Genomic DNA, 27,730 nt, shown 5'->3' with positions numbered 1-27,730 from the left:
CAGCCCTTTTTGGATGAAGTCCAGTCTCCCTCTTGTCATGTTCCCTCCAAGCTGCATTGGTGCATGGTCACATAGATGTGTGCATGTACAGCCATGCATCAATCTTAAAAAAACTGCTCAGTGCAGCTGAGCACAGAAAGCAGAGGTTCGAGAGAACACTGCCCCTCTACCACTTCCCCCACATTATGGGCAGGTGAGGATGGGGTGAAAAATATATTTTTACAGTGATGGGTTGTGTAGTGTATTTGTGTCTCATCTTTGAGAGGAGAGCACCTCATTATGATATTTTAATCAGTCTCCCACAGAAAAATTGGGAGCCTGATTTTAAACTTAATGACTGCAGGCCAGGTTTTGCAGAACTCTGGAAAGCCAGCAGTGAAATAGAGGCACCAGCAGCTGCCTGCAGGCATGTAAGTGCTTTTAATAGCACTGCTTGTGGACCAGGAGGAACAGGGATGATCCCCACTGATCCCTCAAGCAAACCTTCAGCTCATCACAGTCTCTCCTCACTGCCGTGATCTGCCAACACTCCGCTCGAAACCATTCCGCCTGAGCCTTCCTCCCTCACATTCCAACTGCCATCTTCTTCTCTGTGATCGTTCCTGACTTCCTGCCACCTGGCAGCCTGCCTATTGACATGTGCCCAGAGAAGGAACTTGGGTATTATTGCAGGTTAGACAGACCTGAGAGAGATTGTGAAAGTAAATACCTGCCCAGAGGTTGCTGCCATTCCCCTTTCCGGACCCTCCAATCTGAAAGAACCTGGTGGAAATTCCCCGCAAGGCCCACTTGCGATGGCTGATTGGGTTTTCTTTGTGTGTTCCTGCCAGCTTTTTCAACATCTCGCTGTACCTTCTTCTCATGACATCCAGATGCTTCAGTCAGTCTCTAGGCAGAAGCAGTTCAGTCACATCCAGGAGTATCCATAGAATGGTCCACAAGTGCAAAAAGAGCACTCTTTGTACTCCAAATATTGGCGCACACATGCGAACAAGTCGAGAAAAATGGAAGCAGCAGGAATCAACAAAGGTTGGTTCAAAAAACCTAATAGATTATCCAGTGGAAAATGAGAATCAGCTTCAAGGGGAGAACCTCCTCAGAGTGTACTATCCAAAAGTATTGCTTTGCTCTTGTTTTTGCGCTTTGTCAATCCCTCTATCTTTTCACCCTATGTATGTTGGTGCTCCTTACCAACAACTTGTAAGCACCTTAGAATGATTAAAGATTCCAAGTTGCTTTGAGGGAAAAAAATTTGAATCAAGCCAAGTAAGGAGATTTAGGACAGATGGCCAAAGGCTCATTCAAAGACGAGGAGTTTTAAGGAGCAGTTTCAATGAGGAGAGGAGAGGCCTCGGACCCAAACGACTGAAAGCATGATTTGCCAGTGGAAGAGTGATTAAAATTCAAGGATGCACAAGAGATCAGAATTGGAGGAACACTGAGGCACTGGGCAGTTGGAGGAGGACCCAGAGAGAGGGGGTGCGGGCAAGGTAAGGGTGACATTTGAAAACCAGGATGAGAATTTTCAAATCGACATTTCCTGATAGGGAGCCAGTATGGGTCAGCAGTACAGAGGTTGTAGGTGAATGGAGCTTGGTGTAAGCCTGGACAAGGCAGCAGAGTTTTGGGATAACATCAAATTTCTGGGGGGGGGCAAAGGTTTGGAGGTAGGAATGGGTTGGAATAGTCTTATCTGTAGATAACAATAGCATGGATGAGGGTTCCTGTCACAGGGCAACTGAAGTGGGGCGGAGATGAGAGATGTTATGATGCGAGAAGTAAGCGGTCTTGATGGTGGAGTTCCTATGTGGCCGGAAGCTCAACCTAGAGTCAAATAGCAAGTCAAAGTTGTGAACAGTCTGGCTCAGCCTCGGATGCTTGGGAACACGATTTGTGGTGAGGTTTAGAGCCAATGGCTTTGGCATTTCCAATATTTAGCTGGAGGAACTATCTGCTCATCCAAGATTGAATGTTGGACCAGCAATGTGACAAAAGTGTTTCCGTTTCCATTGGAGCCCCGCTAAATGGCAATTAAAGAGCAAAAGCAGGCTCTGATGCATCTATTTTCATTGTTTCATTTCATTTTTCTGTAATTTACTTTGAGTGAATATGTCCTTGTATTTTTGTCACCATAGATAATTGGTTGCCAAGTTATGAGAGAACCAGAGGGCTCGACTGAGCGTTATACGCGTTGGATTAACGGCCTGACACAGGAGCAACTAGTTACACAGGTGGGAAAGATTTCCATTTTCTTACTTTGATAAAGTATGTTGCCCCAGATCCTTGTTGATATGCAAGAGGTCTTTAAATGATTGGCACAAGATCACGTCAGCTAGAACTAGCTTGATTTACTTGTGAAAATCAATAGGTGGTTGAATCAGCTTTTTCATGCTGTTGGTTTCCTCGGATTGGTCATCCACTTTGAAGATTAATCAAAGTAAATGTTTAAACCATCATTCACGTGTAAATAATACATATTGAGTTCTGGTTTGTGAGTTGGCACCCTTCTTTCTGACATGGTGCCACCTTCTGGTGTTGGGAAACTTTAGTAAATACCATTATTCATCAAAACATGTTCAGTGTTTAGTCCTGGACCAGTTTATTTTTCCATATGTGAAACTACCAGATTGAGCTATTACGACAGAGGAAAACCTGATGCAGCATTTGATGATCCAAGATGTCATTTGATTTGCTCCAGCAATTTGGAATCATTATTACAATGGATTTAAAATAGGAATCCAATCAATCAGTAATAATGAGTTTTGCGCATCATCTTTTAATGAAGAGGTGAAAGGTATTTCTGTTCTGTGCTTATATCTTCTCGACATCATTCCATGAACTCATTTACATGTCTACTTAGCTTAACGTGAATCGAGTTCTAGGCAAGCTATGAACAACACTGTCACTGTGAATTTCTTAATAAATTGTTATTAGGCCAGATGTTTAATCCCACAGTGCAAGTTGGATTTCCTCACTGAATTCAACTTTTATAATTCCAGTGCAACATAAAGTCGCCATAGTCCCAGATGACCATAGGCTGCTTTCCCCTTTGAGGGGGAGAGCTGACTGGTGGTGATTTAACCTGAGGATCACCACATTTCAGGCGAGGGGCAAGGTTGAGAAGGCAGGGCCTTCATGAATAATCTCAGCCAGTAGGGAAATTGAACCCACACTGTGGACCTCGCTCTGCACCACAAACCATTGTCCAGCCAACTGAGCTAAACTGACCCCCAACAATGGCACCCAATGTGGGGCTTGAACCCACAACCTTGAGATTAAAAGTCTCATGCTCTACCGACTGAGCTACATCAGACTGAAATCATGAGAAACCGCTGCTCCACACATCTTAAAGATCTGTCTGCTGATTTTGTTTTTATTTAATATATTCTTTCATAGAATGTGAGAGTCACTGACAAGGCCAGCATTTGTTGCCCATCATCTTTTAATGAAGAGGTGAAAGGTATTTCTGTTCTGTGCTTATGTCTTCTGACTGCTTATGAAGCAGTCAGTACAGGGATCCCCTGTGGTCGTTCCCCTTAGTAACAAGTATACCGCTTTGGATACTGTTGGGGGGGGGACTTACCAGGGGTAAGCCATGGGGTACAGGTCTCTGGCACAGAGTCTGTCCCTGTTGCTCAGAAGGGAAGGGGGGAGAGGAGTAGAGCATTAGTCATTGGAGACTCCATAGTTAGGGGGATAGATAGAAGATTCCGTGGGAATGAGAGAGACTCGCGGTTGGTGTGTTGCCTCCTAGGTCCATGGTGCGAAATGTCTCGGATCGTGTTTTCGGGATCCTTAAGGGGGAGGGGGAGCAGCCCCAAGTCGTGGTCCACATAGGTACCAACGACATAGGTAGGAAAAGGGATAGGGATGTAAGGCAGGAATTCAGGGAGCTAGGGGGGAACTTAGATCTAGGACAAACAGAGTTATTATCTCTGGGCTGTTACCCGTGCCACGTGATAGCGAGACGAGGAATAGGGAGAGAGAGGAGTTGAACACCTGGCTACAGTGATGGTGCAGGAGGGAGGGTTTCAGATTTCTGGATAATTGGGACTCATTCTGGGGTCGGTGGGACCTCTACAAACGGGATGGTCTACACCTGGACCAGTGGGGTACCAATATCTTGGGGGGGAAATTTGCTAATGCTCTTCGGGAGGGTTTAAACTAGTTCAGCAGGGGCTTGGGAACCTGAATTGTAGCTCCAGTATACAGGAGGTTGAGAGTAGTGAGGTCATCAGTAAGGTTTCAAAATTGCAGGAGTGTACCGGCAGGCAGGAAGGTGGGTTAAAGTGTGTCTTCTTCAATGCCAGGAGCATCCGGAATAAGGTGGGTGAACTTGCGGCATGGGTTGGTACCTGGGACTTCGATGTAGTGGCTATTTCGGAGACATGGATAGAGCAGGGACAGAAATGGGTGTTGCAGGTGCTGGGGTTTAGATATTTCAGTAAGCTCAGGGAAGGTGGTAAAAGAGGGGCAGGGGTGGCATTGTTAGTCAAGGACAGTATTACGGTGGCAGAAAGGACGTTTGATGAGGACATGTCTACTGAGGTAATATGGGCTGAGGTTAGAAAATGGAAAGGAGAGGTCACCCTGTTAGGGGTTTTCTATAGGCCTCCGAAAAGTTACAGAGATGTAGAGGAAAGGATTGCAAAGATGATTCTGGATAGGAACGAAAGCAACAGGATAGTTGTTATGGGGGACTTGTAACTTTCCAAATATTGACTGGAAACGCTATAGTTCGAGTACTTTAGATGGGTCCGTTTTTGTCCAATGTGTGCCGGAGGGTTTCCTGACACAGTGGGCGTCATTCTCCGACCCCCCGCCGGGTCGGAGAATGGCCGTTGGCCGCCGTGAATCCCGCCCCCGCCGAAGTCTCCGGGACCGGAGATAGGGCGGGGGCGGGAATCAGGCCGCGCCGGTTGGCGGGACCCCCCGCTGGATTCTCCGGCCCGGATGGGCCGAAGTCCCGCCCAGAAATTGCCTGTCCCGCCGACGGAAATCAAACCTGGTATTTACCGGCGGGACCAGGCGGCGTGGGCGGGCTCCGGGATCCTGGGGGGGGGCACGGGGCGATCTGACCCCGGGGGGGTGCCCCCACGGTGGCCTGGCCCGCGATCGGGGCCCACCGATCCGCGGGCGGGCCTGTGCCGTGGGGGCACTCTTTCCCTTCCGCCTCCGCCACGGCCTCCACCATGGCGGAGGCGGAAGAGACTCTCCCCACTGCGCATGCGCGGGAAACTGACAGCGGCCGCTGACGCTCCCGCGCATGCGCCGGGAAACTGACAGTGGCCGCTGACGCTCCCGCGCATGCGCCGGGAAACTGACAGCGGCCGCTGACGCTCCCGCGCATGCGCCGCATTTCCGCGCCAGCTGGCGGGGCAACAAACGCCATTTCCGCCAGCTGGCGGGGTGGAAATCCCTCCGGCGTCGGCCTAGCCCCTCAATGTTGGGGCTAGGCCGCCAAAGATGCGGAGCATTCCGCACCTTTGGGCCGGCGCGATGCCCGTCTGATTGGCGCCGTCTTTGGCGCCAGTCGGCGGACATCCCGCCGTTGGGGGAGAATTTCGCCCAGTATGTAGATAGGCCAACGAGAGGCGAGGCCATATTGGATTTGGTACTGGGTAATGAACCAGGACAGGTGTTAGATTTGGAGGTAGGTGACCACTTTGGTGATAGTGACCACAATTCGATTACGTTTACTTTAGTGATGGAAAGGGCTAGGTATATACCTCAGGACAAGAGTTATATCTGGGGGAAAGGCAATTATGATGCGATGAGGCATGACTTAGGATGCATCGGATGGAGAGGAAAACTGCAGGGGATGGGCACAATGGAAATGTGGAGCTTGTTCAAGGAACAGCTACTGCGTGTCTTTGATAAATATGTACCTGTCAGGCAGGGAGTAAGTGGTCGAGCAAGGGAACCGTGGTTTACTAAAGCAGTCGAAACACTTGTCAAGAGGAAGGAGGAGGATTATGTAAAGATGAGACATGAAGGTTCAGTAGGGCGCTCGAGAGTTACAAGTTAGCTAGGAAGGACCTAAAGAGAGAGCTAAGAAGAGCCAGGAGGGGACATGAGAAGTCTTTGGCAGGTAGGATCAAGGATAACCCTAAAGCTTTCTGTAGATATGTCAGGAATAAACAAATGACTAGGGTAAGAGTAGAGCCAGTCAAGGACAGTAATGGGAAGTTGTGTTTGGAGTCCGAGGAGATAGGAGAGGTGCTGAATGAATATTTTTCATCAGTATTCACACAGGAAAAAGACAATGTTGTCGAGGAGAATACTGAGATTCAGGCTACTAGACTAGAAGGGCTTGAGGTTCATAAGGAGGAGGTGTTAGCAATTCTGGAAAGTGTGAAAATAGATAAGTCCTCTGGGCCGGATGGGATTTATCCTAGGATTCTCTGGGAAGCTAGGGAGGAGATTGCTGAGCCTTTGGCTTTAATCTTTAAGTCATCTTTGTCTTCAGAAATAGTGCCAGAAGACTGGAGGATAGCAAATGTTGTCCGCTTGTTCAAGAAGGGGAGTAGAGACAACCCCGGTAACTATAGACCAGTGAGCCTTACTTCTGTTGTGGCCAAAATCTTGGAAAGGTTTATAAGAGATTGTATAATCATCTGGAAAGGAATAATTTGATTAGAGATAGTCAACACGGTTTTGTGAAGGGTAGGTCGTGCCTCACAAACCTCATTGAGTTCTTTGAGAAGGTGACCAAACAGGTGGATGAGAGTAAAGCAGTAGATGTGGTGTATATGGATTTCAGTAAAGCGTTTGATAAGGTTCCCCACGATAGGCTACTGCAGAAAATACGGAGGCATGGGAATCAGGGTGATTTAGCAGTTTGGATCAGAAATTGGCTAGCTGGAAGAAGACAAAGGGTGGTGGTTGATGGGAAATGTTCAGACTGGAGTCCAGTTACTAGTGGTGTACCACAAGGATCTGTTTTGGGGCCACTGCTGTTTGTCATTTTTATAAATGACCTGGAGGAGGGCGTAGAAGGATGGGTGAGTAAATTTGCAGATGATACGAAAGTCGGTGGAGTTGTGGACAGTGAGGAAGGATGTTACAAGTTACAGGGGGACATAGATAAGCTGCAGCGCTGGGCTGAGAGGTGGCAAATGGAGTTTAATGCAGAAAAGTGTGAGGTGATTCATTTTGGAAGGAATAACAGGAAGACAGAGTACTGGGCTAATGGTAAGATTCTTGGCAGTGTGGATGAGCAGAGAGATCTCGGTGTCCATGTACATAGATCCCTGAAAGTTGCCACCCAGGTTGAGAGGGTTGTTAAGAAGGTGTACGGTGTGTCAGCTTTTACTGGTAGAGGGATTGAGTTTCGGAGCCATGAGGTCATGTTCCAGCTGTACAAAACTCTGGTGCGGCCGCATTTGGAGTATTGCGTGTAATTCTGGTTGCCGCATTATAGGAAGGATGTGGAAGCATTGGAAAGGGTGCAGAGGAGATTTACCAGAATGTTGCCTGGTATGGAGGGACGATCTTATGAGGAAAGGCTGAGGGACTTGAGGCTGTTTTCGTTAGAGAGACGAAGGTTAAGAGGTGACTTAATTGAGGCGTACAAGATGATCAGAGGATTGGATAGGGTGGACAGTGAGAGCCTTTTTCCTCAGATGGTGATGTCTAGCACGAGGGGACATAGCTTTAAATTGAGGGGAGATAGAAATAAGACAGATGTCAGAGGTAGTTTCTTTACTCAGAACGTAGTAAGGGTGTGGAATGCCCTGCCTGCAACAGTAGTGGACTCGCCAACACTAAGGGCATTCAAATGGTCATTGGATAGACATATGGACGATAAGGGAATAGTGTAGATGGGCTTTAGAGTGGTTTCACAGGTCGGCGCAACATCAAGGGCCGAAGGGCCTGTACTGCGCTGTAATGTTCTATGTTCTATCCCTAATAACAGACTTATATACACTGAGTCTAAAGTGGGCCTTCCTGAGTTCCATCATGTGTGCGATTCCATGCATGTACCTGGAGCAGCAGCATGTAGTTGGAAAGACTTGAGAGGTGAAACCCTCTCTGGGAGTGGGACAAATGGATGGAAATAATTGCAGCAACGTGTGCCCTGCTGTAACATGGGTGTGCATGATAAGTGTACATTGAGCTTAGTGCGAAGGGAGGAGGAAATACTTTATTTTTTAAACGCATTTCATTCAAACTTGTATCAAAGTAAGTTACAGCAAATAAACACCCCGGGAAACATTCTTCCCAACAATCAACTATACACCATGACATCGGCCTTTCTCCTCTCCACGAGCTCCGGCTTCTCTGAAACCCCAAATATCGCCACCAAAGGGACCGGGTCCACTCCCTCCTCCACTATCCTGGCTAAGACCACGAACACTCCTGCCCAGAATCTTCCCACTTTTTCACAATCCCAAAACATGTGCGTATGATTCGCTGGCCCCCGCCCACACCTCTCACACTCATCTGCTACCCCCTGAAAGAACCCACTCATTCTCACCCTGGTTATATGCACCCTGTGCACCACCTTGAACTGTATCAGGCTCATCCTTGCACAAGAGGAGGTCCTGTTTACCCTTCGCAATGCCTCACTCCATACTGCCCAATTGATCTCCATTCCCAACTCCGCTTCCCATTTCTCCTTGATCTTCACCACCTGCTCACCTCCCTGCTCCCCCAGCCACTTATTTATATCCCCAATTCTTTCCTCCCCTTCCACATCCAGAAGCAGCAGTCGCTCCAGCAGGGTGTATCCTGGTAATCTAGGGAACCCCTTCCAGGCCTTCCATGCAAAGTCCCTAACCTGTAGATACCTGAACTCACTACCCCTTGGCAGCTCTACCCTCTCCCTTAGCTCCTCCAGACTGGCGAACCCTTCCTCCAAATACAAATCCCTCACCTTGACCTGCCCCACTTCCCTCACCCTCCTGTATACACTATCCCTCCCTCCCGTTTCAACCCATGATTCCCGCACAGCGGCGACATCCCTTCCGCCCTAAAATGCCTCCTCAGCTGATTCCATATCTTCACCGTGGACTGCATCACTGGGCTCCCTGAATACCTACTCAGAGCCATTGGCAATGCTTCCATCACCATAGCCCTCAAATTAGACCCCTTACAAGACTCCTCCTCCATCCTAACCCACTCTACCCCTTCTCCTTCCCACCACTGCCACACCTTGTCCACATTCACCGCCCAGAGGAGGAAATTCTTGATGGCATGCAGACCTTGCCACAAGTTACTTGACATGAGATGATTGTATTTTTTTACCTTATGTTTTACATTGCGTCCACATACGTCGGGTGGTTGCGTTAGCACTGAACTGATTTGCAGCAGGTCACATTCCCCCATGCACTCTGTACAGCTAGCCTCTGTGGGTAATGTCCTAGAAAGAGCCCTGGCCTGGGAAGATTCAACATAGTTTGCTTTCCTCCATTCTCGCAGGTGTGAAGCTCCCACCATTCCATTCTTACCGACCAATAAGCAAAGCAGAAAATTTACCTGAGTTTCCACAAACCCAGTATTGTGCTTTAACTGGCTGTTTACTTATGACTGTCTAAATGTCACTTAAAGTGAGGACCAAATGATTCTGACCTGAGTGACCTATTTCTATGTTTCATAGTAAAAGACTGCTCTTATTCAGTAACGCTAAGCTGGGTTGAGCTGAGGAATGAAATTGCGTGCAACTGTGATCTTTTTGTTTGTCTTTTTGTTTGTAACATGTACTAACAGTAACAGGTTTCAGAAATCCTATTAATATTGCCGAGAAGGAAACAAAAATAAACACAGCACGTTGATGCTGGAGGATGTAATCTATCCTCGTCTTTTGACGAGTCCCTCTATATATAAATAGACGTGTCTGGTGAAGATATTATCTGACAGAGAACCAGTCGCCCTGTGAGTATATCATTAGGAAGTGAAGAGTGTTCTCATGAGAGGAAGATGCTCCAATATATGCCTGAAGCCGCTCATCTTTTGCCAAAAACAAGAGGGATTATGTGAAGTAAGAGAGGCCGTCCGAGTTAGCTATTGTGCAAGCACACATATTGTCCACAGCAGGGAGATGATCTGCTTCAGTTACTGTTGACCAGGTCACTTGGCAGGGTGTTATATGTTCTCAGTGTGACGGCAATTGCATCTCGGGATTGAGTCTGGAAGGAAAGGCTGTCTGGTTTGGGTGTGTGTTTGTCTGTGTGTGTGTGTTTTTTTGCTCTCACTGGCAGAAGGGAATAGATGACGAAGCAGAACCAAACCAACTTGTTTTCGGAAGGGGGAGTACATTTTTCTCCTCTTCAGGCCGGTTGCTGCAGGCGACCTCTTGGCAAAGGCGTGGCTGCTGCTCAGGTTCTGAGTGAGTTCTTTCAGTGCAGTGAACTGTGTTCTCGTCGAAAAATCTAGTGCTTGGCACAGAATGGACCATTTGAAAGATGTGCCAGACAATCCAGTTTGAGGGCTTGAGTATAAAACAGGCCTTTTAGATCATGATTAGTGAAAGTATCTGGGAGACCAGTTAGATTGTCAGTAAAAGAAGGGGTTGTTGTCATCTGAAAGGATTTCATGGCATCCATAAATTTATAGAATGCTTACAGAGCCGAAGGAGCCATTAGGCCCATCGAGTCTGCACCAACCCTCTGAAAGAGCGGCCCAACTCCCCGCCCAGTCCCCGAAACCCCACCTAACCTTTGGACACTAAGGGGCAATTTAGCATGGCCAATCCGCCTCACCTGCACATCTTTGGACTGTGGGAGGAAACCAAAATCATCTGGAGGAAACCCACGCAGACGCAGGAAGAGTGGCAAACTCCACACAGTCACCCAAAGCCGGAATCGAACTCCCCCTGGTGCTATGAGGCAGCAGTGCTAATCACTGTGTCACCATGCCGCCCCAATTTGTTGAATGCATTCCAACAAAACTGCATTTTCTGAGCTATACTTGTATTCACAGGAAGCTATGGATGCTTGTTACAAACAGCCTCCGATACATAGATAGCATTATCATAGAATTTACAGTGCAGAAGGAGGCCATTCGGCCCATCGAGTCTGCGCCGGCTCTTGGAAAGAGCACCCTACCCAAGTTCAACACCTCCACCCTATCCCCACAAACCCAGCAACCCCACTCAACACTAAGGGCAATTTTGGACACTAAGGACAATTTATCTCGGCCAATCCACCTAACCTGCACATCTTTGGACTGTGGAAGGAAACCGGAGCACCCGGAGGAAACCCACGCAGACACGGGGAGGACGTGCAGACTCCGCACAGACAGTGACCCAAACCGGAATCGAACCTGGGACCCTGGAGCTGTGAAGCAATTGTGCTATCCACAAGGCTACCGTGCTGCGTCCAGTTTCGAAATTCTACGGGCAGATTCAGTGGACTGGATTCTTCAGCCCTCCCGTCGTAAGATTGGCACGGCGGGACGTGGACCATGTAAATGTCCATTGACCTCGGGCGGGAATTTCCAGTCACTGTGCGGGCGCGGCCGGAGAATCCTGCCCAATTTTTCTCTCCAGTGCCTTGAAATGAGCTTCCTGACTACTTGATAAGGTAAATCTTACAATTTTGCACACCCAGGGCAGAACTGCGACTGACATGAATGCATGATCGGAATCTGGACATGTTGACCTTTGCAGGTGGATTGGCCAGGTGTGCTCCTAGAATCTTCGAATGGCTTCAAAGGGAGCACTGTGGCCCATTACGTGTCTGTACTGGGTGTCTGAAGGAGCAATTCACCCACTGCAGCAACCTGGCCTTTTCCTCGTAACCCTGCAAATCTTTCCCTTTTCAGAGAATAATTCAATTACCTTTCGAATGCCTCAATTTAATCTGCCTCCACCACGCTCTCAGGGACGTGCACTCCAGATCTGCATTTACAAAAATGTTTTTCTTCATGTCGCCATTGTTTCTTTTGGCAACTACTTTAAAACTGCCATCTTGTTCTTGAGTCTTTCACCAGGGGGAACACTTTCTCCCTATCTACTCTGTCCAGAACTCTCATGATTTTGAGAACCTCTATCAAAGCCCCTCTCAACCTTCTCTAACAAGGACAAATAATCCCAACTTCCCCAATCTAGCCACGTAACCAAAGTCCATGTTGTGCCAAATGAATCTCTCCGCTGGAGGCAGGGCCTCATGCTATATGCCTGTGTATCTGCTACAAGCTCGGCATTCCCTACTAATCCACTGTTTATCTTGTTTTCTCTTCTGTTTTAAACATTGATGATTGCCTGTTCAGGTTTATCAGCGAGGACCCGTCAGGAGGATTCTCACAGATTCGTCACAGGCCGAATTAAGGTGAAACATTTGGGGCAGGCATAAAAAAAATAGCGTTGTGCTCCGTGGATATTGAAAATAAAAATAAAAAAATGTCCTCCTCCAAACAAATAAACTGCACACATTTCACTATTCCTCAGTGGAGAGCTAAAGGCCAAAAACAGTCCCAATCCAACATCACAGTTGGCTCGTGACAGCAAGTCTTGTACTTATAATGTGAGTAATGTTTAAAGCAGAAATGATTTGGCAATTTTGCTGCTGATGCGCGGTTTCCGTAAGCAGCTACCGGAGTTCTGAAATCTTAAAACAATGCTCCCATTGTCTCAAATCTCACCATGATTCTACTATATAAACACGTCCCTTGTTTTTGCATATTACATTATGAAACACAGATTGCAACACAAAAGAATAAGTTGGTTTAATTTGAAGCAACTCTTTAAATATAAAGACTTGCATTGATTTTGCTTTTCACAATCATTGGACATCTCTCAATGCTTTACAGCCAATGTTGTAATGTCGGAAATGCAGCAACCAATTTGCACACCGCAACCTCCTGCAAACAGCCATGTGATAATGTCCAGATAACCAGTTTTTGTGGCGTTGGTTGAGCAATATAATATTGAACAATGTGGAGAACTGTCCTTTCTGCTCTTCGAAATAATGCAATGGGATCTTTTAAAATCAACCGGGCAGGAAGGTGGAAGCTCCAGTTAATGCCTTATCCAAAAGACGACACCTTCATCATGCAGCACTCCCTCCGTACTGGGGTATCAGCCTTGATGTTTGCACTCAAGCCCTGGAGTGGGAATTGAAGCTGAAATCATGTGGCTCAGGTGGGAGTGCCACCAACTCAGCCACCGCTAACACTAAATGTTGGTGTTTTAAATGGGCCAGGTTTTGCTGTGAAAATGCCTGTGAGGCTAGCGGCACTCGCAAATGCAAATGATGTATAAATAGACAAGGAGCAATTATGCAGTTCAACTTCAGTATCCAAAAGTCGCTGTTCCGCCATTAATTTTGTGGAAATGGCATCTGATCAAGTGTAATGTAGATTGAGCCTTTGGCTCAGATCTGGTATGTCTCTTGTGGGGACCATGAATTGGATTCAATCTGAATTGGTTTTTGGAGCAGGCGAGGAGCTGGATTAGGGGTTCGCCCCTGACCCACACTCTGAGCCCTGGCTTTGTAACTCCGAAAAAGTAATTTTTTAAAATATATTTTTTTTTTAAATGATGTGAAGTTCCTGTGTTTGCACAGTAAACAAGATGCAAAATAAACTCACCGTAGAAAGTTAAGTTTTGTCTCATTCTAGACCAAGTACCCCCCCCCCACACACACACACACACACACACACACTCTCATGCAAGTGGATAATGTTGCCCTTTGCCCTTTCAGCAAATCAATTGGCAATATTGTCTTGGGCTGAAGGGTGCAGGAGCAAGTCTAACAACTAAAGGCAGATGCCATTAAAAGCCCTGATAGTGCAAAATATAGCTCAATTACTTTTTCCTTTTTTTCTCCCTCTTTCTGTCCACGAGGCTTTGCAGCCTTTAGGGTATTAGCCACTGAGGCAATTTACCTCTGGCATCTTGAGTAAGTGGTCATTATTCAAGTGTCATTCTTAAACGGTGAATACCAGAGGCTATTGGACTTGGACCACTGGCATATTGTAAATGTATATTTCCAGCAGAGGTTTCTGGTAATGAACAGGAACTTGGCCAAATTCACCCACCTGGAGTATTGTGTGCAGTTTTGGTCTTGTTATCTAAGAAAGGATATACTTGCCATAGAGGGAGTGTAGCCAAGGTTCACCAGATTCCTGGGATGGCAGGATTGGCATATGAAAAGAGTTTGGGTCAACTACTGATCTGTATTCATTGGAATTTAGAAGAATGAGAGGGGGACTAATTGAAACATAAAACCCCTGACAGGGCTGGACAGACTGGATGCAGGAATATTGTTTCCTCTGGCTTGGGGAGGGGCTGCATCTAGAACAAGGAGTTACCGTCTCAAGATACTGTATAGGTCATTTAATTATTTTTTAATTTTGAGTACCCAATAATTTTTTTCTAGTTAAGGGGCAATTTAGCATGGCCAATCCACCTACCCTGCACACCTTTGGGTTTTGGGGACAAAACCCACGCAAGCACGGGGAGAATGTGAAAACTCCACACGGACAGTGACTGTTGCCAATCAGCACCGGAGTCGCCAATTAATTTTGCCAATTCATAATGATGCTCTTTAAAGTCGCCAGGTATCAAATGATACCACCACAAGGCTTTACCGGATATCGATCGAAGGACCACACAACTAGTTAGTCAGTTCAAGTTCAAAGATGGTTTATTTACACACAAGGATTACTTCGACGTGCAACACAAAACACTACAAGTTAAACTACACCTAACAACTACAATAACCTATACGTAACTTCAGGGCAACCGACTCAATGCAGATGGACAAGGCCTTTGTCCGGATCTTGCATGGCTGGGTGGAAGAAGTGGCTCTGTTTCTACTGGGCTCATCCGTCTGGTAGCGATCGTTGGTCTTGAACTTGTCTGTCTGGTCACCATGCTGCACTTGGGTTGGCATAGGCCGGATCCAAGAGAGTCCAAGCACGTGGCTATGTCTCTTCTTATCCCTCTGGGATTTCACGCTCTTTGGAGCGGTCCTTAGCTTGGACCCAATAATTCAACAGGCTTCGATCACTGCCTTTGATTTTGGCCAATAAAGGGGCGGGTGCTTTGATGGCTGGGCGTGTCCTTAGCGGTCATTGACATTGGCTGTTTGGGCTCCCTGAGTAAATGTAGTGGCGCCGATTAGTCTGTATCTGTATCGGTTACCTGAGTACAGTTCTTTTGTTCTAGGTAAATGGGCCATTAGAATGCAAATGAGCGGGGGTTTCGATCGCGTCTAGCTATCTGTGTTGCAAATACACACACAAGCTCGGAGTCTGCCTGAGTTCTGTGTTGGCCATAATTCCCATGATCCTTTGCAGGTGGCCACCTGCGATGGCTACATGACCCAGAGCCGAGGTCGAACTTGTGACCTCGGCACCGTGAGGCAGAAGTGCGAACCACTGGCCCACCGTGCTGCCCGTATAGGCCATTTAAGACTGAGATAAGAAGAAACCTCTTCACAAAGGGCAGTGATCCTATGAAATCTTCTATCACAGAAGGCTGTTGAAGCCAAGTCACTGAATTTATTGAAGAAGGAAATAGGTTTCTAGACTCTGAAGGTGTCAAAGGGTTTGAGGAAAGCTAGGGAATATGCTGTTGAGATAGAGCATCAGGGCAGCACGGTGGCGCAGTGGGTTAGCCCTGCTGCCTCACTGAGCCGAGGTCCCAGGTTCGATTCTGCCTCTGGGTCATTGTCCGTGTGGAGTTTGCGTGACTGCGTGGGTTTTGCCCCCACAACCCAAAGATGTGCAGGCTAGGTGGATTGGCCACACTAAATTTCCCCTTAATTGGAAAAAATTAATTGGGTACTCTAAATCTATTTTAAATGAAAAGATAGAGCATCAACCATGATCACATTGAGTGGCAGAGCAGGTTCAAAGGGCCGAATGATACTATTTTTTATGATTATTCCTCCCAAACCAGAGACTCCGATGCAAGTTGTGAAACGAAAGTTGCCAAAGTCCCATATAGCCATAGGCTGCTGTCCCCCTTTTTGACAGAGAGAGCTGACTGGTGGTAATTTAACCTGAGGGTCACCACTCCTCAGGCAAGGGGCAACGTTGAGAAGGTGGGGCCTTCATGAATAAGCTTCACAGGAATTGAGCTCAAGCTGTTGGTGTCGCTCCGTATCACAAACCAGCTGTCCAGCCAACTAAGTTAAACCGGCTGACAGTAGAACTCTAATAGTCTAAAATGCCCTTGCGGTAGCACAGTGGTTAGCTCTGTTGCTTCACAGCGCCTGGGTCCCAGGTTCGATTCCCATCTTGGGCCACTGTCTGTGTGGAGTCTGCACGTTCTCCCCGTCTACATGGTTTTTCTCTGGGTGCTCTGGTTTCCTCCCACAAGTCCGAAAAGATGTGCCGTTAGGTAGTCTCCCTCAGTGTACCTAAACAGGCACTGGAGTGTGGCGACTAGGGGATTTTCACAATAACTTCATTGCAGTGTTAATGAAAGCTTACTTGTGATACTAATAAAGATTATTATTATTTTGTCTTAGGTTAGACTTTGTTCTGGGTCACTTTTCATGTGGAGTTTGCACATTCTCCCCGTGTCTGCGTGGGTTTCACCCCCACAACCCAAAGGTGTGCAAGATAGATGGATTGGCCACGCTAAATTGTCCCTTAATTGGAAAAGAATAATTGGGTACACTAAATTTATTTTTTAAAAGGTTAGACTTTGTTAGTCGTGCTAAAGCCACAGCACTCAATCAGCAGCATAAGGTTCTGCATCAAGAACAAAGAACAAAGAAATGTACAGCACAGGAACAGGCCCTTCGGCCCTCCAAGCCCGTGCCGACCATGCTGCCCGACTAAACTACAATCTTCTACACTTCCTGGGTCCATAGCCCTCTATTCCCATCCTATTCATGTATTTGTCAAGATGCCCCTTAAATGTCACTATCGTCCCTGCTTCCACCACCTCCTCCGGTAGCGAGTTCCAGACACCCACTACCCTCTGTGTAAAAAAACTTGCCTCGTACATCTACTCTAAACCTTGCCCCTCTCACCTTAAACCTATGCCCCCTAGTAATTGACCCCTCTACCCTGGGAAAAAGCCTCTGACTATCCACTCTGTCTATGCCCCTCATAATTTTGTAGGCCTGTATCAGGTCGCCCCTCAACCTCCTTCGTTCCAGTGAGAACAAACCGAGTTTATTCAACCGCTCCTCATAGCTAATGCCCTCCATACCAGGCAACATTCTGGTAAATCTCTTCTGCACCCTCTCTAAAGCCTCCACATCCTTCTGGTAGTGTGGCGACCAGAATTGAACACTATACTCCAAGTGTGGCCTAACTAAGGTCCTATACAGCTGCAACATGACTTGCCAATTCTTATACTCGATGCCCCGGCCAATGAAGGCAAGCATGCCATATGCCTTCTTGACTACCTTCTCCACCTGTGTTGCCCCTTTCAGTGACCTGTGGACCTGTACTCCTAGATCTCATTGACTAACGATGGGACCTTTAGCTTCTTTCACATTTTTCATTGATTGACGAGCTTTGGTAAATCACTTGTTCATATATGTTGTTATAGTCTTTGCCAAAGTGCATGTGCCCTCTCCAAATTTGAACAGTGCTGGTGGTGGATTTCAAAGAAGTTGCTCATTTTCCATTTCTTTATTGGTCCCCTTATACATACGCACCAGAATTCTTTCATGAAATGACTGGTGTCAAAAGTTTTGGCCTTTGCTGTAAAGGGCGTTAGACAGGATTCCAGGCATGAACTCTTGTTCGGGGAAACTTTGGGTAATCCCTCACACCTTTCCCTTCCAAACCTCCGCTATTTTGGTTTGCTTTGCAGTTCATGTTTACTTAGGCACGTGACGGATGGAGCTCAGGAAGAAGTTTGTTTTCCTGGCAAAAATATTCTATCAAATAGATTTCCAAACATATATATTTGGGGACTTTGAATATCCAGAAGAACGTAACTGATAGGAGCAGGAGTAGACCATTCGGCCCATCAAGCCTGCTCTGCCAGTCAATCCGATCATGGTTAACCTTGAGCTTCAAATCCACTTTTCCAACCGCTTCCCATATCCCTTGATTCTCTGAGACACAGAAAATCTGTCTGTCCCAGTCTTAAATATATTCAGTGATGGGGCAATCACATGCCCCTGGGGCAGAGAATTCCCAACCTTCACAACCCTTTTTGAGTGAAGAAATCTTTTCTCATTTCAGTCCTAAATGATCAGCCCTTTATCTCTTTACCCTATCGAACCCCTGCAGTATCGTGTATGTTTCAATGAAGCATTCTTCTGAACTCCAGAAAATATAGATCCAGTTTAGTCTTATCAAAGGACAACCCCTTCAACCACAGGACCAATTTATTGCACCTTCGCTGTACCGCCTCCAATGCAAGTGTGTCCCTCCTCAAATATGGAGATCAGAATTGCACACAGTATTCCAGATATGGTCTCATCAAAGCCCTGTACCATTGTAGCAATACTTCTTTATTCCCGAACTCCAATCTAATCCAAAGTCTGAATTATGTATCCTTCATAATTCACTCAGTTGGGGTACTGATTAACTGAGCTAGTCAGATATATAAATTAGGAAACTAGGAAATAGCTAAAAATTATGCATTCAAACAGAGGTAATATGAACTATACAATGCTATAAGATGGTGTGTCATTTACGAGAAAATACAAACTGCCCTGAAAGTCTAAAGCAGATCTCCCATATAACTCTTGGATGCATCACATTTTGCAATGAACACAAATGCTTTGTAGCGTCCTTACTGGTGGAGCACCCACAGGCTTTCTTTCTCAGAGGCTGTCCCCTAAAACTCACTTTCTGGAGCCATCAAAGGCCAAAGGTGCCCTTGCTAAAAAGACTCCAGGAGAGCATTTTTTCTGGCAAGGATGAAGGAAATTGGAGATCTTTTACATCCCATTCATATGGAAGAATTGCTTGTTCGGAGCTGTGTCTCTGTGGATTCTGTCTCATTTACACTTCAGGTCGCCGAAACCCAACCGTCTCTTCCTTCTTTTGTTTTTTTTTAAATTGGGGTACCCAATTATTTTCTTTTCCAATTAAGGGTCAATTTAGCGTAACCTATCCACCTACCCTGCACATCTTTGGGTTGTGGCTGTGAAACCCACGCAGACACGGGGAGAATGTGAAACTCCACACAGACAGTGACCCGGGCCGGGATCGACCCCGGGTCCTCGTCACCGTGAGGCAGCAGTGCTAACCACTGAGCTACAGTGCTGCCCCAACTAACGGTCACTTCCAAGTAATGATTCTGACTTTTGTTTTCCTTTGTCACGGATTCTTTCTTAAGGACAGGGGGGGGATCGGTACAGAATTGCAAAGTTCAGCTTGCCGGAAGTACCCAAAAATTGCATCCCAATCTCCATGGCCCCCGAAGGAATCCCCGACCTGCACCCGACCCCCCCCCCCCCCAACACCCACGATGGCCAACCCCGGTCCGATTGCATGTGCAGAAACAATGCCAGTTTAGCACCCTGGCAGTGCCCATGCCAGCTGGCAGTGATGCCTTGGTACCTTAGCACGCTGCTGGCGAATCGGAGGATCCGTCCGACGGAGAATCCAGCCCAAAGACTTTTCAATAAAGGGCCATTCTAACCTTTTTCATAGTCGAGGGCATACACAGAGAATTGAGTGCTGATGTTCTGGTAGCACGGTAGCACAAGTGGATATCACTGTGGCTTCACAGTGCCAGGGTCCCAGGTTTGATTCTCCGCTGGGTCATTGTCTGTGTGGAGTCTGCACGTTCTCCCCGTGTCTGCGTGGGTTTCCTCCGGGTGCTCCGGTTTCCTCCCACAGTCCAAAGACGTGCAGGTTAGGTGGATTGGCCATGCTAAATTGCCCTTAGTGACCAAAATGATTTGGAGGGGTTATTGGGTTACGGGGATAGAGTGGCGGTGAGGGCTTAGGTGGGTCGGTGCAGATTCGATGGGCTGAATGGCCTCCTTCTGCACTGTATGTTCTATGTTTTTTATAGGATGTTTAGGGAATTAAACACCTGTCTAAACTATGATTGTTCATGCAGTGGGGTCAATGACCTGAGGCATCCAGCATAATTTCAGTAATGTTTCTCAAGTGTCTTGTATTGATCTAGCAGCACACACTGGGTATAAAAGCAATAATTGCTGTATGGGACAAATCTGGGTCAAGACTCCATGGCTATAGCCGATGTGTACACTGGCGCGGTCTACTGAGTTGCAATTTGAGCAGAGCGGACTGCTGAGGTTGCGCACCCAATCAGAGGAGCTGCAGCCTTGGAAGGATGGCAGATCCGCAAGAAGGGACTGGGAGAGCGCCACTATCTTCAGGAGCCCTTGTGAAGAGGTTTGGATTTTAAAAATAAATGAATGGTGCCCATCACTTTCAGGCCACCACTATGGAGGGGGGCATGACTCCACAGAATGGCCAGCAGCCATCATTCCTGTGCCCTTCTGATCACTGCTTCCTAGTTGGAGGGGAAGAGGTGGTAAGAACCGGAGGCCTGGCAACTCTCCAGACTAGCCCCCAGAAAGCCACCTCCAGCCACTTGCCAGGGTTGGCCCTGTGAGGAGCTTGTGCGCCCGCCCACTGTAATATTCCCAGCAACCCATCAGCTCACGGATGGGCACTTAATTATGCTCATTCCGACCTGCCACTGCTGGTGACGACCCACTTTTGGAGACTGGGATGATCTGGCGCCTGACTAGACCCCCAGATATGTGAATTTTCTCCCCATCCCATCTTTAAATCCACTTCCCTGTGACTTGGAAGATCCACCACTATGTATGAAAATGTAACTGTTCTTTCCTTGAAGACCAATCGTTCTAGATATTGGAAATACCACTGGAACGTGTAAGGGCTCGTTTATTCCACACACGGTGATCCCGGCTACTACTCTTGGACATGTGTGTCTCTCTCCTGCAGATGGGGCTAAACTGTGGAAGTGTCACACTGGGATTACTTTGCAGGAGAGAGAGACAGTGGGTCACTGTTTATGCCTGACCAGTGAACCCACTTGAGGGAGCGTTTTCGAGGCGCCCGGACCCTTACGGTTCTAGACTTCGGAATTATGTTCTGGTTCTGTGATTCACCAGAACAAAAGGTGGCGCGTGTGGGTGACACAAAAAGGCCAAATGTGATTCATTTAATTTAGGAAGGGAAGAAGTCAACTAGACTGGTCAATATACTCTGGGGCTGGTTTAACACAGCTGGCTTGTAATGCAGAACAAGAACAGCAGCACAGGTTTAATTCCCATACCAGCCTCCCCAAACAGGTGCCGGAATGTGGCGACTAGGGGCTTTTCACAGTAACTTCATTGAAGACAGTGACAATAAGCAATTATTATTATTACTCAGACACAACCAGCTACTATAATGTGGAAGAGAAAAGGACTATAGCAGCACAACGAATATCTTTAAATTTGCACAGATTTAGACAATTCCCAACCACCCTTCCTCAACACCTAGCTAATTGGGGCTTTCTGGGGACCAAAAGGAAACACTCACCAATCCTGGGGTGGAGCTCATTTTAAAGTCTTTTCAGTTGTTTAGAGCAGTCAAAGTGGGTTGATTGCTGGTGTGTTCTGTCAGTCCCCAGGTTGCCTTCACGTCTTGCTTGCCCACCATCTAACTGACCTCTCTTCTTTCTGCTCTGTGCTTCTGCTCTGTGTCCATTATTTTAAAAGAAGCGACCTTTATAATTTTGGCTGGTTCCTCCCACCGGTCAGTTGAATTTGATGGGGGGTGGCACGATGGTGCAACGATTAGCACTGCTGCCTCACGGCGCTGAGGACCCGGCCTCGATCCTGTTAATCTCGCGAGGTGAGGCGAGCCGGGTAAATCATGGAAGTGGCCTCTCTGGCATCTACCATTTGGGCGGGACACGGCCAGTAGATCACACCCAGAATTACTTGGGACCTTGGGGAGCCTCTCGTTGTTGCTTTCTCCATGGCAACGACTCAGCCAATCAGAATCAGTCCGAACACATTGCAGCGGCATATTAATGGACCTAGTCACTGTTCTTCATCAGGTCTTATTAACACCTCTTTATTCATCAACGATTGGATATAGAATTTACAGTGCAGAAGGAGGCCATTCGGCCCATCGAGTCTGCACCGGCTCTTGGAAAGAGCAACCTACCCAAGGTCCACACCTCCACCCTATCCCCATAACCCAGCAACCCCACCCAACACTATGGGCAATTTTGGACACTAAGGGCAATTTAGCATAGCCAATCCACCTAACCTGCACATCTTTGGACTGTGGGAGGAAACCGGAGCACCCGGAGGAAACCCAAGCACACACGGGGAGGATGTGCAGACTCCGCACAGACAGTGACCCAAGCCGGAATCGAACCTGGGACCCTGGAGCTGTGAAGCAATTGTGCTATCCACAATGCTACCGTGCTGCCCATTAATATATCTATTGTACATGTTGATCTTTAATCTTTTGGTGGCTGCACTGCCTTGTGCCACCAGGAAATTCCTAGATTTCATGCTTCAGTAATGATTGGATTGAAACCTTTAGCATTTCATAATACATCAGAAAAGCCTTTGTATCTGAGAAAAAACCTCGTAATTAAAGTCAAGGTTTCTTCAGGTTATATTATTTGTTGTTTCAGCTTGAGAGAGATTTAAAATAAAATAAGAGCATTTTTGGAAGGAAATTATTTTCTATGTCAAGTACTTATTGACACCCCCCCCTCCCCTTCAAATTGTACAGCCTCTGATTTATTTCCAAGATGCTTATTATGACAAACAATCCTTCACTGAACACATACTCCAGTATCTCCAACAGTCTGAGATTTCCCACAAGTTGCCTTTGCCCCAGTTTTCAAAACTTTTCCCCCCTAACTACCGGGAGGTGCTAACTCACCACGGGGCGCAGTTCGACACAGGCATGGCAACCACCTCACACCAGTTTCTATTGTTAAGTGTGCGTTTAGATGATGAAACCCTGGGTGGCACGATGGCTCAGTGGTTAGCACTGCTGCCTCACGGCGCCGAGGACCCAGGTTCAATCCCGGCCCCGGCTCACTGTCCGTGTGGAATTTGCACATTCTCCCCCATTCTGAGTGGGTCTCACCCCAGTGTAGGTGGATTGGCCATGCTAAATTGCCCCTTAATTAGAAAAAAAATGAATTGGGTACTTTTAATTTTAGGAAAAAAAATGATGAAACCCATGTTTTGTGGTTGGTGTTGGTCCATTTATAACAAACTAGTTTGAAACCAGTGTTAAATAAATAACTCGATCGAAAAAAAATCTAAGCTCGAGTGTATAGTCTCAGCAGATGACCAACTGAAGCTATTGGATAACACTGTGAAGGAGGAACCTTGGCTCAAACCCCTTCTTCCCACTCTTACTCCCAGGGTTACCGATCCTATCACAGTGAATTCACATTAAGAACAATGCCATGTACAGTTGTAGCCAATGCTACCTACTTCTTTACTCCATTCTCCATGCAATAAAGGCCAACCATCTGTTTGTCTTGTGTTATGATGCTGGACCAGGCCCCGAAGTTCTTGGTACAACCGGTTAAAGATCAATAACAATAAGAGAATAAAGCCACACAAATCCATGGGTTTTGAACAATCTAAAATAAACTTTACAAGGTCCGAAAGATGAAACAATTTACAATACCTATCTTAGCCTCTGACATAGAGGCACATATATAAGACCATAAGACATAGGAGAGAAAGTAAGGCCATTCGGCCCATCGGGTCCACTCCGCCATTCAATCATGGCTGATTTCAACTCCATTTACCCGCTCTCTCTCCATAGCCCTTAATTCCTCGAGAAATCAAGAATTTATCAACTTCTGTCTTAAAGACACTCAACGTCCCGGCCTCCACCGCCCTCTGTGGCAATGAATTCCACAGACCCACCACTCTCTGGCTGAAGAAATTTCTCCTCATCTCTGTTCTAAAGTGACTCTCTTTTATTCTAAGGCTGTGCCCCCGGGTCCTAGTCTCCCCTGCTAATGGAAACAACTTCCCTACATCCACCCTATCTAAGCCATTCATTATCTTGTAAGTTTCTATTAGATCTCCCCTCAACCTCCTAAACTCCAATGAATATAATCCCAGGATCCTCAGACGTTCATCGTATGTTAGGCCTACCATTCCTGGGATCATCCATGTGAATCTCCGCTGGACCCGCTCCAGTGCCAGTATGTCCTTCCTGAGGTGTGGGGCCCAAAATTGTGATTTATGATTGAAAGTCATATGGGTGGCATGGTAACACAGTGGTTAGCACTGTTGCTTCACAGTGCCAGGTTCCCAGGTTCGATTCCCAGCTTAGGTCACTTGCTGTGCGAAGTCTGCACGATCTCCCCGTGTCTGCTCCGGTTTCCTCCGGGTGCTCCGGTTTCCTCCCACAAGCCCCGAAAGACGTGCTTGTTAGGTGAATTGGACATTCTGAATTCTCCCTCAGTGTACCCGAACAGGCACCGGTGTGTGGCGCATAGGGGATTTTCACAGTAATTTCATTGCAATGTTAATGTAAGCCTACTTGTGACAATAATAAAGATTATTTTATTATTAAATTGTCCGTTAGTTGCTCCCAGCTGACAGCCTCAATGACGGCCACCTCACAGGGTTTCAATCTTGTCTCCCGACACTCTGTTCCCTTGGATTCTTGAGTCTGCACTGCAGTGCCCATTCACAAGCATAACTTACATTATTTGGCTGCATTGAGCAGAACACGTCTGCTTCAAAGGGTTATCTTCACCACAACGGTCCACAGTGCAGTCACCAACCTTCGGCTGCTACCTTAGATCTTCAGGACTCTCTTCTTTACTGGGCCCTCTGTCTGCGACGCATCTCAGCTATGATGCGATGCTCCCTCTCACATAATCCTTGTTTTTGTGCCATTTCCTTTTTTATGTGGGAACAGTGGGCCTAAACCTGGCCCTAAGAACTACAAAAAGCAGATTACGAATTCACCGCATGTTACTGGTCCGTATACACATAAAACACCCAAGGCCTGTTGAGTGTGGAAGTTCCCAACCCCCACTTGCTGATGAGGTAAATCTGGATCTTCCTAATTACTTGCTGCACCTGCACACTAACATTTTGTGTTCCGTGTACAAGGACACCCAGATTCCCAACGACTGTTGTATTCTGCAGTCTCTCTTCATTTAAATAACCTTTTGCTTTTCTATTCTTCCGACCGACAGTGGACAAGCTCACACCTTCCCGCATTTTACTCCAACTGCCCAATTCTTGCCCACTCACTTAACATATCTAAATTCCTTTGCGAAATCTCTGTGTTCTCCTCACAACTTGTTTTGCTGGCTATTCTTTGCAACAAATTTAGCAACTGCCCAATTTGAGATCAGTAAATTTAGTACAGAGCAAGGATCAAACCCAAGGCCTCCCTGATCCGTATAATTCAGTGACAGGTTATTTGTGCTTTTGCTGCTAAGCTGTGGAATTATTCAGTTAACAAACATCTTTGGAAGTATCAATGGAATTCAACATTTTATCAGATTAGAATATGGTGAATTGGAAGAGGGATTAACGTATAACCATCTAATGTTCTCAAACTGTGGACACAGCGATGATGACATTGGTTGTCAGCGACAGCGCAAAGCAGTGAATGAACAGCACATTCCCCACACGACTTATTTTTTTCATGGACTTCAATTGGAAAGTGTCATTGACCAGCCCGTAGAACAAGCGACAGATTTTCTATATCGCCGAGGACCAATTTCATCTCCAGCGACATGCATCTGCTGCAGCCTATAATGCTGACTGGGCGCAGTATCAACCCACACAAAAAAATCAAGCAGTGATGTTAAATTCCACTGTTGTCGTGGGGAGGAGACACTCCCTATTCAGTGGATCCGGTCTGAAAAGTGACTACATTTGAAGGACAAAACTGTGAAACAAATTTAACACACAACAGAGAGAGTCCATTTGTTCTCCAACTAGTACATGCACTGCCCCACTGAGTACCATAACAGGACATTTCATCTTAGACCTGAAACATAATCTCAATAAAAATATTTTCGCAGCCTTTTGTCTGACATTCTCCACAGATTAAATAGTCATAGATGAAGAAGCTGACAAACCGAAAATAGGAATAATTTAAGGGGAAATTAAATGCTCTTTCGCTCAAAGGGAAACTGCCCTTGAAGGGAATCTAAGTCAAAAGGTAGGGCTGCAGTACCATGGTATGGATTTTCTGAATGCAAGACCAGGGAAATTATCCTTTATACCTACATTCCCATTCATGTGCAGTCATTGATAATTAAAAATGAATGAAACTAAATTGACTTAGAATTAGAATTTTGGATTAAAAAAGTAATGGTGCACAGCTAGACACATTGGGCTGGATTTGCCGACCACCCAGCCGTGTGTTTTCCAGCAGCGGAGGATGCCCGCCAACGGGATCTATCGACCCCGACGTTGTCAACGGAATTTCCTAGTGACTGCACCCCTCATCGGCGGAAAACCCGTACGCCGGCGTGGGACCAGAATTTCCCTCTGGTCTGACAGCTGGTCAATCCCGCCCATCAGGGTTTTTGTTTTGCATTTTCTGTATTTAATCCTTTTTTCCCTTTGGTTGTTGTTATATTTCTTGGTTGCCGCAAAGAGGAAAGGTCTGGAGGTGCCCACACTTTGGATTTTTGTAAAACACAGGTTTATTAAGGGTGTTGCTCATACAATCAAGATGGTGTTCTGCCCAAAGCCTGTGCAAACACTCTGCTGACATCATTACACGTCACGTGATGCCGAGCCAGCAGGATTGTATTCCCAGATGCATAACACCCCTCCCCTTTTGCTTTATTAGTGCAACAATAACAATTAACATTTGTACAACAAATCATCATATGTATTATTTCTATACATATATATGATTCAATAAGATGGTCTCTGTGGTGGACATCTATTCCTTTTTGGTTGAATTCCGTGTTCTTGAACTCAGCTACCTGCGACCTCATTCCTTTCTGTAGATAGTACTTCTTGAGTAGCTTCTTCAGTATATGTCACTTTAGGCTATGAAAAGTCCTCAGAAATAGAATCAGTCTCTGGGGCGAGATTCTCCGGGGGGTTTGGCGTGAATCCCGCCCTCGCCGGTTGCCGAATTCTCCGGCACTGGAGATTCGGCGGGGGCGGGAATCGCGCCGCGCCGGTTGGTGGCCCCCCCCCCGGCGATTCTCCAGCCCGGATGGGCCGAAGTCCAGCTGCTGGAATGCCTGTCCCGCCGGCATGGATTAAACCACCTCTCTTACCGGCGGGACAAGGCAGCGGCGGGCGGACTCCGGGGTCCTGCGGGGGGCACAGGGCGATCTGGCCCTGGGGGGTGCCCCCACAGCGGCCTGGCCCGCGATCGGGGCCCACCGATCTGCGGGCGGGCCTGTGCCGTGGGAGCATTCTTTTCCTTCCGCCTTCACCATGGTCTCCACCATGGCGGAGGCGGAAGAGACCCCCTCCACTGCGCCTGCGCGGGGATGCCGTGAGCGGCCGCTGACGCTCCCGCGCATACGCCGCCCGGTAATGTCATTTCCGCGCCAGCTGGCGGGGCACCAAAGCCTTTCCCGCCAGCTGGTGGGGCGGAAATCAGTCCGACGCGGGCCTAGCCGCTCAAGGTTAGGGCTCGGCCCCTCAAGATGCGGAGGATTCCACACCTTTGGGGCGGCGCGATGCCGGACTGCTTTGCGCCGTTTTTGGCGCCGGTCGGCGGACATCGCGCCGATTACGGAGAATTTCGCCCCTGGTTTCTGTTCCAAAGTATGGCTCTCCTGATTTTCCAAGGGAAGAACCTCTTGAGAAGTTTCTGTGAACTCACTTCATGCAGCAAGTAGCTGATCATCATCCGTCTGTATGGT

At 47.1% G+C, this 27,730-nt stretch overlaps 1 protein-coding gene and 1 non-coding gene across 4 annotated transcripts in view; one reads left to right on the top strand and one right to left on the bottom strand.

Annotated features, from left to right (window-relative positions):
• b3gntl1 (UDP-GlcNAc:betaGal beta-1,3-N-acetylglucosaminyltransferase-like 1) overlaps positions 1-27,730 on the top strand; it is a 497,156-nt gene that overhangs the window by 83,100 nt on the left and 386,326 nt on the right. For all 3 annotated transcript variants that reach the window (XM_072483146.1, XM_072483147.1, XM_072483145.1), the window contains one exon: positions 2,136-2,231. In XM_072483146.1, coding sequence (XP_072339247.1) covers positions 2,136-2,231 — 96 coding nt within the window. The remainder of the gene's footprint in view (positions 1-2,135; positions 2,232-27,730) is intronic.
• trnak-uuu (transfer RNA lysine (anticodon UUU)) lies at positions 3,241-3,314 on the bottom strand. Its single transcript has one exon. It is a non-coding gene; the product is annotated as a tRNA-Lys (tRNA).

The sequence above is a fragment of the Scyliorhinus torazame genome, chromosome 18 (assembly GCF_047496885.1).
Source record: "Scyliorhinus torazame isolate Kashiwa2021f chromosome 18, sScyTor2.1, whole genome shotgun sequence".
Lineage (NCBI taxonomy): Eukaryota > Metazoa > Chordata > Chondrichthyes > Carcharhiniformes > Scyliorhinidae > Scyliorhinus > Scyliorhinus torazame.
This window is presented reverse-complemented; position numbering and strand designations above follow the sequence as displayed.